General features: G+C 36.8%; 1 protein-coding gene across 1 annotated transcript in view; it reads right to left on the bottom strand.

Annotated features, from left to right (window-relative positions):
* TRHDE (thyrotropin releasing hormone degrading enzyme) overlaps positions 1 to 14,686 on the bottom strand; it is a 458,543-nt gene that overhangs the window by 177,699 nt on the left and 266,158 nt on the right. Inside the window, exon 6 of the mRNA XM_066365808.1 lies at positions 12,070 to 12,207. Coding sequence (XP_066221905.1) covers positions 12,070 to 12,207 — 138 coding nt within the window. The remainder of the gene's footprint in view (positions 1 to 12,069; positions 12,208 to 14,686) is intronic.

Genomic DNA, 14,686 nt, shown 5'->3' with positions numbered 1-14,686 from the left:
GTAAATCAGAAAAAACTAAGAACTGTATGATTCCATACATAGGTGGGACACAGAATTGAGACTCATGGACGTAGATAAGAGTGCAATGGTTACCAGGGGAAGGGAGGAGAGGAGGGGGGGTGGGGAGAGAGGAGGGGCATAAAGAAAACCAAATAAAAGGTGACGGAGGACAATTTGACTTTGGGTGATGGGTATATAACATAATCAACTGTCAAAATAATCTGGAGATGTTTTCTCTAAATCTATGTACTCTGGTTGACCAATGTCACCCTGTTAAATTAATTGACTAAATAAAATTAAAAGAAAAAGAAAGTGTTTCAAAAAGCCACAGAAGCAGAATCTCAATACAAGCAACTTCTGCAAGCTAAGACTTAAAGCTCCGGCTCTTAAGCTCCTTATATTGTGTGATCACTACTCTGGCTTTCACAAAAAGAGCAGAAGATTAAGTCAAAACCAACACTGTACCTCCTAAGCATTCCAGAAAAATAAAAAGTACAAACAGAAACTGTGTAGCAGAAGTATTCAAAACCAGCATACTAAACCATTACTAACAAAACAAGACACAGTGGGGCCAGATAAAATAATAATCCATTGCTTACACTGTTGAGTAACCTGTTTATTTTTATCAAGCCCATACCTTTTTCTTTCAATCTCATCAAGTAAATCTAAATCAGAGAAGACCAACTAGTGAAGAGAAGTACAAGTGACTAGAAAGGACAAAGCAAGCCCCCTGTGAACTCCTGACCCTTATGCTATCCTGACCCTTCTGACTCATTCTTTCTTACTTTCCTTCCACTCATGGTACTCCTGCTTTACCAGCTCTCTCACTTTCTCTGAAATCCAATTAACTCTCTACCACACAAGGGCCTTCCAACTGGCTGTTCCCTCTGTAGGAAATGATGCTACTTCACATAGGATCATGGTTCTCACTTGTTATCCTTGAAACCTTTATTTAATTGTTCTCAAAGAGGTCACCCATTTTAATGTCAACTGACACCCTCCTTTTTGTGTGTGTGACAGAGACAGAGAGAGAGAGAGACAGAGAGAGGGACACATAGGGACAGACAGGAAGGGAGAGAGATGAGAAGCATCAGTTCTTTGTTGCGGCACCTTTGTTGTTCATTGATTGCTTTCTTATATGTGCCTTGATTGGGGGGGCTACAGCAGACCAAGTGATCCCTTGCTCAAGCCGGCAACCTCAGGGTTTCCAACCTGGGTCCTCTGTATCCCAGTCTGATGCTCTATCCACTGCACCACCGCCTGATCAGATGATACTGTCTTTATTTTGTCATCTAATTTCCTTAGTCTGATCCACTTATTGTTTTGTCTTTTATGTTAAGTTCTTTCTCAGATAAACTGAAATTTCTACCTGTAAATTAAGACCATTTATCTTACTTTGACCTTGATGTTGACAAAGAACTAGTGAGTAGATTTCCTATAATGAGCAGTTACCTATTAGAGCCAATCATTATGTTGTCCCTAAATCCTTTGTCCTTCAGGATGGGCATATGTAAGTTCTGCAGCTTTTTTGCTAGGATTTATCCCCAATTGTTTCTAAATCAATCCTTTTCTTTCCTTCCATCCCTCTTTCTGTTCTTTGCTTAATTTTTCTCAGTCTCTTTAAACTGCTTCACATTCTCTTTATAAGGAGTAATCATAAGTGATTATTACTTCCTGGATTTCATAACTCTTAGTTTTGGTTTGCATGCCAGTATATTATTTATTTTAAAATATTATACTTTTTATTCAGGGAAAATTTCTTCCTTTATAAAAAGACTATAACCCAGATTGTATTTCCTACTGAAACAGTGGCATAATAGGCAATTAGTTAAAGAAAGTATCCTGGCAGAGTGAAAAAAGCATGAATTAAAAACAGTGATATGTGAATTCCAGCTCTGACCTGGGAGCCTGAGGACATCCTTAAACTCCCTGGGCCTCTGTTTACTCTTATGTAAATTAGATATGATAATATCTATTTTACAGGAGTGGAAGATTCAATGACATTATTAAGTGGCTTCCAGTGGAAAATATTCTCAGAAAACAATAGATACTATTATTCCTCCTACTTGCCGCAATATTGTTGTTCTATACCTGACCAAAATGCCTACTGTAAATCTGTTTTACAGAAATGATCATGTGCTCTAGTTAACCTGGATAGCTATACATATATAATGCATCAGGCACGTGCAAATGTGTTAAAGAGGACAAAATAGTAATCAATTACATTCATTTTATAATATGTATGTAGACTGTAAATAGAGAAAGCACATGCTAAAAAGAAGGATCTGGCCTGACCAGCGGTGGCGCACTGGATATAGTGTCGGTCTGAGATGAGGAGGACCCAGGTTCGAGACCCCGAGGTCACCAGCTTGAGCGCAGGCTCATCTGGTTTGAGCAAGGTTCACCAGCTTGAGCCCAAGAATGCCAGCTTGAGCGCAGGCTCATTTGGTTTGAGCAAAGCTCACCAGCTTGAGCCCAAGGACGCTGACTTGAAGCAAGGGGTTACTTGGTCTGCTGTAACCCCACGATCAAGGCACATATTAGAAAGCAATCAATGAACAACTAAGGTGTAGCAACAAAAAACTAATGATTGATGCTTCTCATCTCTCTCCGTTCCTGTTTGTCTGTCCCTATCTATCCCTCTCTCTGACTCTCTGTCTCTGTTAAAAAAAATAAAAAAAATGTTAGTATCAAAAAAAAAAAAAAAGGATCTGTTTAGAATAATAAAAGCTGGAAACATTTGCAGAATAGGGAATTGATTGTGCCCAAGGCAGGAGAATGCCAAACAGCAGGAGAAGAGTTGAGCTGACAAAATAGGGAGTTGTGAGGTCCAGGGGGGAGGGATCTGGCCACATGTGACAGAACCCATTAGAAAACAGAATGACTGGACAACACAATTTTCTTTTCCCCTTTAGAATTCATATGGAATTACATCTAAAACTCTTTAATCCTATTTCAAGTGCCAACTCTTCTTAGTTCTTATAAACAGATGGGATTTTCCCCCTAAAACACCATAATGTTTTGCTTCTATTGCTTCTCTGACATTTACTTTAATTCAGCTCAACAAATACTCATTGAATACCTACTACATGCAGGCAGTAGAATAAATACTGGAAAACAGTAAAAAACAAACACAGATCTTTCTTTTTATGAAACTCATATTTAATGGGGAAAGAAGGAAGCCAGATAATATAGTAAACATAATATTGAATAAATTTGTATTATATGTTAGAAGGTGATCAGTACAATGGAACAAAACAGTAAGTGGATCAGACTCAGGGAAATAGATGACGAAAAAATTTAAAAAGCCCCCGTTTTGGCCCTGGCCGGTTGGCTCAGTGGTAGAGCATCGACCTGGCATGCAGGAGTCCCAGGTTTAATTCCAGGCCAGGGCACACAGGAGAAGCACCCATCTGCTTCTCCTCTCCTTCCTCTCTGCCTCTCTCTTCCCCTCCCGCAGCCGAGGCTCCACTGGAGCAAAGTTGGCCCGGGTGCTGAGGATGGCTCTATGGCCTTTTCCTGAGGCCTAGAATGGCTCTGGTTGCAACAGAGCAACGACCCAGATGGGCAGAGCATTGCCCCTGGTGGGCATGCCGGGTGGATCCCGGTCGGGCGCATGCGGGAGTCTGTCTGACTGTCTTCCTGTTTCCAACTTCAGAAAAAATACAAAAAAAAAAAAAAATTAAAAAGAGAGTATCAGCTGACATTTAAAATGGGTGACCTCTTTAAGAACAATTAAATAAAGGCTTCAAGAACAAGTGAGAACCACGATTCTATGTGTTATTCTATTATTCTCTACAGAGGGAACAGCCAGTTATAAGGCCCTCCTATGGTAGGGAGTTTGTTAGATTTCAGAGAAAGTGAGACAGCTGGTAAAGCTGGAGTACCGTGAGTGAAAGGACAGTAAGAACTGATGAAGTCAAAAGGGTAAGAGATAGAAAAAGGGTCAGGAGTTCATTCAGTGTGGGCTTGGGGAAATGGAATGAGTGGAGATCAGATAGTGCCTTGTGAATCATTGTTAAGACTTTGCCTCTTTTTCTCACTTTAACAGCGAGTCATTGCAGAATCCTAAACAAAGAAATGGCACTATGTGACTTAAGTGTTTTAAAAGATCACTCTGAGTATTTGGTTAAAAATAGAATTTGCAAGGAGCAGGATTGGAATAAGAGAAAGCTTTTAGGAAACTATATGGTGATTCAGATCACATAGAAACAGTAATGATGAAAGAAGTTAGATTCTAGAAATACTTTGACATCAGAGACCAGATTCTCTGACAAGTAGAATGAAAGAGAGGATCGAAGGTGGCTTGAGAACTTGGAGTTGCCATCCACTGCGACAGTTAGTTCATATCATAATTTCTCTTAAAACATATTTATTTATTGGTGAAAAGTTTTATAGATAAGAGTCCAGAATTTGGAGTTAGGGAGATCTGACTTCAAATCTTGGCTTGCTCACTTTCAGGATGTCTGACCCTATGTAAATAACCTCTTCAGTCTCAGTTTCCTCACCAGTAAAATGTGTGAAAATGCCCACATTTCATGTTTTCTGTTAGGAGTAAATGGGATGATGCATAATATATGCAAAGTATTTCGCAAAATGCCTTGTATGTAATGAGTGCTCATTAAATAATAGATACGCTTTACTGTTACTCTTAGCATAATTGTTGTTTTTATATCATATATTCTATGTCTACTGTGTTATATTCTTTACAGAAGGTACCATATTACTTTTTTTCCCTAGAGAAACATTGTGTCCTGTATAAAGAGTTAGTACTTGCTCTCTCCATGGACTAATCGTGACCTGGCTGACATGATGCTGTGGATGGGGAACTTGATATCAGAACGACAACAGTGCGAACAACTGGTTGGCCTTTTCATATTCACTTCTAAAGATGATAGAAATTGTATATATTGTACTTTTTAGTCATACAAATGTTTTTAAATGTTCAGTCTGGAATATGTTGGTAGAGTATTGCAAGGTGAATTGCCACACATTCTTTTTTATTTCTTTTCGCCATGAACCCTTGTGGGTATTTCTTCGCTTGGCAAATCTTTCCCTTTGCTCTGTGTAATTTCATTATGTGTCTAAAATATATCAACCTTACTATAAGACTTGCTAAAAAGTGTTGGTGTTTTTAAAGTATCCTCTTCAAATTTGCTTAAGTCATTTTGAAATTTGTTCCTGTCTCCTAAGGTTGATTTGCTTAAGTCATTTTGAAATCTGTTCCTATCTCCTAAGCTTGTAGCAATCCTCTCCAACTTGGCATCATATGTAAATTTAATAAGCATTCACTTACTTTCACCAGCCAGGTCATTGGGTCATTGATGCGTATTTCCCTTGGTGCTTTTAGGAAAAAGAAAGTATCTCAATCTATCTTTTATAGTCCTCCTAGCTATGCACAATATTTTCCTATTTCCATTGCACTTTTAGGATAAAAGCATCCTCATTGTCAATCTACTATTAAAAATGAAAATTTGTTATTATAAAACTTTACTGGATGTAACTCTTTTAACTTTTCTTTTTAAAGACTAATTCCCACTTTTTTTCTTCCCATACTGAAACTGTGTATGTGATTTTAGAATTTTTTTAATTCACTTAACACGGGCTTTGATACTATCCATCCATATTGAACATTACTTAGTATTTCTTTAAAAATACTCAGGTCATAAATTTAAATCCACAAAAATTAGTATCTGGCCAGCTGGTTCTTAACTTTTATTTTTCTATTATCTTCTCTATCCTTAATATATATTTTTATATAAAAAGTTATTTGAGCCTTAACAGTGTAGTGCAATGAATAGAGCATCAACCTGGGATGCTGAGGACACAGGTTCAAAACTTCAAGGTTGCCAGCTTGAGTGAGAGCTAATCCAGCTTGAGTGTGGGGTCACCAGTTTGAGCATGAGATCATAGACATAATCCCATGGTTGCTGGCTTGAGCCTGAAGGTCGCTGGCTTGAACCCAAGGTCACGGGTTTAAGCAAGGGGTCACTGGCTTGACTGGAGCACCCTGGTCAAGGTACATATGAGAAGTAATCAATGAACAACTAAAGTGATGCAACTATGAGTCGATGCTCTTCATCTCTCTCTCTCCCTCTCTCTCTCTAAAATAAATAAATAAATAAGTTATTTAAAGTATAATAAAATTATTATGAGGAAGAATAACAAAAAACATAAGTGAAAATAATTAAAATAACTATTAAGTGAATAATTAGAAGACATAATAAGCCAGCAAAGCACTAATGCAATGAGAGGTTGACTTGCAGCAGAGATTAATGTTACCCAGTAACATGAATTTTCAGGGAGGAGAGCAAAGAAGGGCAATGGCAAGAAGTTTTTATTAAGTGCTACTTACTGCAATACAAAAAAATAACAAGTTCTACATGCTATTACTCTAGAAACAACAATCTCTTCTAAAATATCCAGACTTATCATATTATTTCTGTTCCTATTACACCTACAGAATTACTCTTTTTAGAATGAAATTTTTATTATACTCCTCTGTTTGAAACTCTTTTGACCTGCTGGATTAAGTTCAAACATCTTAGTATTACATAAAAAGTCTTCTAAGTAAGGTAAGACCTTCTTATCTCATAAGTCTGTCTACTACTCCAAACCCTCACTGTTCTATGACCATATTGAAATTCTTGATTTCATCCAATCACTATGCTGTTCCTTTTATGAATTTTCCCTACAATAGAGTTCTTTTTCTGTCTCTTTGTTACTCCCTTTCACCTTACGTCCGTAACTATATCTTATTCTTAATTTTTATCAAAAGTCCTAAGATTTCAAGGTTGGCAGCCATTACTTTTTTCTAGTCATCATTTTCTTTTGAAACCCTACTGCAAGTGACTATAATAGGCATTCCAATTATGTGGCCTATTCCTTCAGAGGATGAGCTCATGAGCCATGTTAGCCAGTCAGAATGTCCCTGGGGAATCTCTGGCCCATGACATAGGGGTTGGCCAGTAGTGATCTATTACCTAATTAGAACCAATCATAGCCCTTTTGAAGACCAATAGATTCTGTTGTGATGGAGGAAGTTTATTGTTTCTCTGGGTTGATTAGGATCATAAGATTGAGTGCCTTATTAGTCTAAACTTGTAGGGGACCACCTCCCTAAGAATTATCTAGAAATTATGTCACATAGAGGCAAAGAGCCAGCCATGAAGCTGATGAAAGATAGATTTCTGATGACATGAATGAAATATCTGGATTCAACCATTCCTAAAACTAATACTAAATCTCAGGCTTATCAGTTATTCAGTCAACAAATTTCTTTTTATTGCTTAAGACACTTTGAGTTAGTTTTCCACATTTGGCCCTGGCTGTTTGGCTCAGCAGTAGAGCATTGGCCTGGCATGTGGAAGTCCTGGGTTTGATTTCCAGTAAGTGCACACAGGAGAAGCGACTATCTGTTTCTGCCACCCCTCATTCTTCCTCTCCCACAGCGATGGCTCGAATGGGTCAAACAAGTTGGCCCCAGGAGCTGAAGAGGGCTCCATGGCTTCATCTCAGGCTCTAAAATAGCTCTGTTGCCAAGGAATGGAGCAGCAGCCTCAGATGGGCAGAGCACTGTCTTGTAGGGGGCTTGCCAGGTGGATCCTGGTCAGGGCACATGCAGAAATCTGTCTCTCTGCCTCCCTGCCTCCCCACCTCTCACTTAATTAAAAATATATATATATATGTGTATATATATTTGAGGCAAAATCATACTTAATATTGAAACACGGAAGTATTCTTCCTAAAATCAGGAGCATTACAATATAAATATACAAAAATTAATTGCATTTGTACATAGAACAAAAAATAATCATAAATGGAAATTAAAACCAATAGCATTTATAGTAGCTTAAAAATATGAACTATATAGGGATAAATATGAAGCTATATTAACTGAAAATGATATTACTGAGAGAAAACAGACTCACATATACATAGTTCACTGATTTTCAGCAAATGTGTGAAAGCAAATCAGTGGGAGAAAATAGACTGTCCAGGAAATGGTTCTTGAATAATTGGATATCCATATGCAAAAATAAATAAATAAATAAAAATTATTTGATTTAAACTTCACATCACATGTAAAAATTAGGTCAAAGAAATCAGAGATTTAAATATAAACCTAAAACTATAAAACTTCTAGAAGAAAAAACAAAAGAAAAATCTTCATAGCCTTGAGTTAATCTAAGATTTCCTAATATGACACCAATAGCATTGTCACTTAAAAAAGACAATAAAAAGAACACAAATAGCCTCAGTAATCTTGAAAACGAAGAATAAAGTGGGAGGTATCACACTTCCTGATATCAAGTTATACCACAAGGCCACTGTACTCAAAACAGCCTGGACTGGCATAAGAACAGGCATATAAATCAATGGAACAGAACAGAGAACCCAGAAATAAACCTACACCTTTATGGACAACTGATATTTGACAAAGGAGGTAAGAGCATACAATGGAGTAAAGACAGCCTCTTTAACATGTAGTGTTGGAAAAATTGGACATCTACCTGCATAAAAATGAAACTAGACCACCAACTTACACCATTCACAAAAATAAACTCAAAATGGATAAAAGACTTAAAACTAAGCCCTGAAACCACAAGCATCTTAGAAGAAAACATAGGCAGGAAGCTCTCCGACATCTCGTGCAGCAATATATTTGCTGATTTATCTCCAAGGGCAAGTGAAATAAAAGACAGGATAAACAAATGGGACTATATCAAACTAAAAAGCTTTTGCACAGCTAAAGACAATAAGAACAGAATAAAAAGACAAACTACACAATGGGAGAATATATTCAACAATACGTCTGATAAGGGGTTAATAACCAAAATTTATAAAGAACTTGTAAAACTCAACACCAGGATGACAAACAATCCAATCAAAAAATGGGCAAAAGAAATAAATAGACACTTCTCCAAAGACATACAGATGGCCAGTAGGCATATGAAAAAATGCTCAACATCACTAATCATTAGAGAAATGCAAATTAAAACTACAATGAGATATCACCTCACACAAGTCAGAATGGCATTCATCAACAAAACAACACAGAATAAGTGCTGGCGAGGATGTGGAGAAAAGGGAACCCTCCTGCACTGCTGGTGGGAATGCAGACTGGTGCAGCCACTGTGGAAAACAGTATGGAGATTCCTTAAAAAATTAAAAATCAAACTGCCTTTTGACCCAGCTATCCCACTTTTAGGAACATACCCCAAGAGCACCATAGCACTGTTTGAAAAGGAGAAATGCACCTCCATGTTTATGGCAGCATTGTTCACAATATTTTCCTGATATTATTCATCTTGAAGTAATTGTTATTTACAAATAGTTTTAGAATTTGTGGTAGGTGGGAAATAACTTTAGAGATGTCTCTAAACTCATCTCATGTTATCTTAATAAATTATATATAAATATAATTAAAATATTAAATAATTTTAAATATATATTAATTTTTAGATGACAGTTTTGGCTAGATTTTGTTGGATGTATATTCAGTTCTTTAACTGTACTGAATCTTGAAATATAATGCAGAAAATAATTTATTAGTTATATATATAATTATAATATATATAATTAAATATATTAATATATATTTTAAATATGTTCTACACTTCCATATATTTTATAAAACATCAAAATGTTCCTTTTGAGCCAATGTGATGATCAGTTACTTGAAAAAAAAAATATATATATATATCTTTTTTCTTTTTGTATTTTTCTGAAGCTGGAAACAGGGAGGCAGTCAGACAGACTCCCGCATGCGCCCGACCGGGATCCACCCAGCACGCCCACCAGGGGGCGATGCTCGGCCCATCTGGGGCGTCGCTCTGTCTCGACCAGAGCCACTCTAGCACCTGGGGCAGAGGCCAAGGAGCCATCCCCAGCGCCCGGGCCATCTTTTGCTCCAGTGGAGCCTCAGCTGTGGGAGGGGAAGAGAGAGACAAAGAGGAAAGAGAGGGGGAGGGGTGGAGAAGCAGATGGGCGCCTCTCCTGTGTGCCCTGGCCGGGAATCGAACCCAGGACTTCTGCACGCCAGGCTGACGCTCTACCACTGAGCCAACCGGCCAGGGCCTGAAAATATATTTACAAATACAATTGGTATCTTTACATATTATAGCATACAATATTAACTAGTAATCACTGAGATAGTGATTTTCTGAATGTAAAACTATATCTAAATTATCGTACCAGCCTGACCAAGTGGTGGTGCAGTGGATAGAGCATTGGACTGGGACACGGAGGACCCAGGTTCAAAACCTCAAGGTCGCCAACTTGAACACGGGCTCATCTGGTTTGAGCAAGGTTCACCAGCTTGAGCCCAAGGTTGCCATCTAGAGCAAGGGGTCACTCAGTCTGCTGTAGCCCCACAGTCAAGGCAAATATGAGAAACCAATCAATGAACAACTAAGGTGCCACAACAAAGAATTGATGCTTCTCATCTCTCTCCCTTCCTGTCTGTTCCTATCTGTCCTTCTCTCTCTCTCTCTCTCTCTCTCTCTCTCTCTCATAAATAAATAAATAAATAAATAATCAGACCAAAGAATTCTGATGACTTATTATTTGATGTCTAGTCATAATTTTAAATATCTTGTTTTTAAGAAAAAATATTAGCAACATTTTTTAAAAACTTAAAACATGATTAAATCAATAAAGTATATAGAAATCCTATAAATGCAGTTCAATCTCTACTACACCAATGATGAAGTAGACTTTAACACTACTTTAGTAATTATTAAATGGCTACTAAGTGTTAAACACCAGATGTACATGTTCATACTGTTGTTCTGAAATGGAGTCATGGGTTCCAGCCTCTTACCTATACCTGTAGTGCTATGTTTTTTAGGCTGTAACACTGAAACCAAGAAATGTATGTAATTATAGTCCTAAACGCCCTGTTTTTGCAGGGAGAAGGGTACCATGGATATGCAGTTGGATGCAATTTTTGTCCGATTCTCTCTACACAACTCCTCCACCCTTGCCCTCAACCACCACTCACACATTTTTTTTTTTTTTATATAGTAGAGGTATAAGGGAATTCCTAATCCAAATAACAATGAAAAAAAGCTCATAGTATATCCTATTTTATGTCTGGTCACTGGTCCAAAATATCTGCCATTTGAAGTTTAGTTCTTTAAATTTTCATTTATTATGCTTATATTCAGGAAACATGCTTAATCTCCAAAACCTCTCTTATACAATGTTTATAAAATACCGGTCATGTCACTGCTTATACCCATTTGCATCAGCCAATCAAAATAAGTAAGTATTTAAAGGGCATTCAGGAAAAACAACTTGTTACTACATAGGTCAGTTCTCTCATTAATAATATTAAAACTGGCCCTGGCCGGTTGGCTCAGTGGTAGAGCATTGGCCTGGCGTGCAGGAGTCCGGGGTTCGATTCCCGGCCAGGGCACACAGGAGAAGCGCCCATCTGCTTCTCCACCCCTCCCCCTCTCCTTCCTCTCCGTCTCTCTCTTCCCCTCCCGCAGCAGAGGCTCCATTGGAGCAAAGATAGCCCGAGCGCTGGGGATGGCTCCTTGGCCTCTGCCCCAGGCGCTAGAGTGGCTTTGGTCGCAACAGAGCATCGCCCCCTGGTGGGAAGAGCGTGCCCCTGGTGGGCGTGCCGGGTGGATCCCGGGCGGGCGCATGCGGGAGTCTGTCTGACTGTCTCTCCTCGTTTCCAGCTTCAGAAAAATACAAATATATATATATATATATATATATATATATATATATATATATATATATATATTAAAACTGACATTTACATAACTTCGTTGGTATAGCAATTTTACATAGGGTCTCCAAACATTTATTCATTAATACTTCTAATATTTCTATGCATTATTTAGCAAACACTCATCCCCATTTTACTGATTTATGAAGCAAAGAACTAATTCATAACACAACATGAACCTAGTAACTCCATGTTTTCTAATTCACAGTCCATTTCTATCAGCCAGGCAGAAGAGAAGAACATAACACATCTAGCATGAAATATTTTGGCTACTCCAGGTTAGTGAAATATTCAATTGGCACCTGGGTCTTATCTAGTCCCACCTTTTTATATGCGATCCAGTCAAACACCCTGTCAATATCAGTTGCCTGTAGAACTTCCTGTGACACTGGATGGGAAGTGGCCAAGCCATCAAGCAGCATCACTTCATGCAGAACATCTGTCAGAAACCTCTGTTTTTCCTGCAATAGACAGGGCAATATCATAGGTGATTCATGGTTATGACAGAATGTGTATGGTAACATGAACAGAATCTGTGTTACTTAATTGATGATGTTCATCAGCCTACATTGTGAGACTTAGCTTTAAAGAGAACCCAGTAAATAAAATACCCCTTAAGTTACTCTAAAATTAAAGTGCTTGATTTGAGCACATGAAACAAAATCAATGAGCTATAAATAGATAAAAACAGTGGACTCTGTGCTTTAACAGTGGTTAAAGCAAATTTGGACAGTGGGCACATAATGAAACTGACTAAGCTTATCCGTGCATTCTGCAGGGTCAAGACTACAATTTCAGTCCCAAATAACCTCTTTGCTGAGTTCAATATAAAAATAATAACTAAATTTCAGAGTTCCAGTGCTATTTTGCTATTTACACCATCCATTTCTAGTATCATTTAAACCATTTGAACAGCTCAGTCATCTCCCTGTGACTCTGGCTCTCTCTCTTTCTCCCTCTCTTTTTCTCTCTCTCATACACAAACTTACACACATATATTTATTTTCTGGAAGAATTTCAGGATACCACAACAAATAATAAAAGGCATATTGACATTAAACTATAATATCTGTGGATGTATAATATAAATTTGAATTCAGAATAACAGACATAAAGTAGAGATCAGTAGGTATTAATATTCCATTACCTTAAGTTGTGAAAACAGACAAAATCAATGAGACTTTTATTCTGTGCATTCTTGAGACATTAGTATTTGCTCTAATAAAAGCTTATTTGTTATCTTAGAGATGAACTGTAAAGAAAAAGCATCTCTCTGTTGTTTTTGTTTTAGGAAGTCTGCTTTAAAAAAAACAGCTTGTATTTTGTTAACAAAACTACTGGCAACTATTCCTGCTGGCCTCCTGTTTTTACTAAGGGAGGAAGGAAAAAAAATGTTGTAAGAGTTATCAAGGGCTAAAAGTCCCTAGATAATTTGGACCTGAGTATCATTACAGAGATTAAAGACTGCAACACTTGCTAATTCTGAGTTCATTTCTGGAACCACCCTGTTTAAGCTAGCAGATACACAGTGTGTTATTTCTGAGTGAGTTGTACTTTCAAATTGAAAGTAAACTAATCCTGAATTTTAAAAAATAGAAATGGAGGATAAACATGGTAAGAAAACAATAGCTAATTGGGCATACATGTGCATATTAGTTTAAATCTGACTGTAAGAGAACATTTTTGTTCATCAAAAATTGGCTCAGTGATTTAATATATTTAATCAATAATTTAATTAATTAGCCAACCAGCTATATACAGTAAGACTTATTTTCTAATAGCTTATTTTTATAGTTTATGGATTATATTTCAAATTTCTTCCGTCTTTTCTTGGCCTAAGAGTTTCACATCAATAGTCTCTGCTCTATCAAAGAGGACAATGTAGCAATGACTGAACCAAAAGTTATTTGAGTTCCAAAACTGCTCCAGACCATAAAAGGCCACAATGAGAAGTTCACACTTATAATGAATTAATTCACAAATATGACATAAACTAATACTGTAGTTTTTTTCAAATTAAATTTCTAATTTAAGATGAATTAAAGAGAGTGAAGTTGGACCTGTGATTTAAAATTTTAAGAACAAAAAGACTGGTATTTACATTGGTCATTTTAAGTCTACTAAAAAGCAAAATTGAGAAAATCATGTATTTCTAAAATAAAAATGTTAATGGTACTTTTAGGAAGGTATCCAAAGTTGTTCCTCAAATTTAAAATGCACATTAAATTATTTGATATTAGAATTCAACACAGGAATCAAGAAATGCATAATTATATATACTTGACCAATGAAGACTTTTATTTTTAAGAGGTAGCAATTGAAGAGGTGATTTTCATTCAGAAGATAAAATATTCCACTCTTCAATAGTGATTGCTCATACCATTATGTCTCTCAAAAATCTGATCAAAAAAAAAGTGTAAAATGAACTTATTGTGATGTGCTATTTGAATTTTAGCAACAATAAATATATCCTAAATAATATTAAAATTTAGTAAACATATACGGTTTTCTAGATATGATCTGTAGAGAATATAAAGTAATTGGCTGTATAATTATAAAAATAAGAGCTAAGGTAAATTTCAAAAATGAAACATTCTTGTTTAAGCAAATAGAAATTATATATAATATATTGTTTTATGATGCCTCTGGAGAAAAACAAAAACAAACCTTTACCTGGTTAGTAGAATTTCAAGAAGTAGTGTTTAAATTTAGTAATGTTAAGTCATTACCAAAAGAAAAAAATCATCTTTTACACTGTTGGAGAGAACAATTTTGTGTAATTGAGAAAAAATGCATTGAAACAGATTAAGAGAGAAAGAGAAGGAAAAAGGAAGGAAGGGAAGGAGGGAGGGAGTGAGGGAGGGAGAGAAGGAAGGAAGAAAGGAAGGAAGAGAAGGAGGGAGGGAGTGAGGGAGGGAGAGAAGGAAGGAAGGGAGGGAG

Source organism: Saccopteryx leptura, chromosome 2, assembly GCF_036850995.1.
Source record: "Saccopteryx leptura isolate mSacLep1 chromosome 2, mSacLep1_pri_phased_curated, whole genome shotgun sequence".
Lineage (NCBI taxonomy): Eukaryota > Metazoa > Chordata > Mammalia > Chiroptera > Emballonuridae > Saccopteryx > Saccopteryx leptura.
This window is presented reverse-complemented; position numbering and strand designations above follow the sequence as displayed.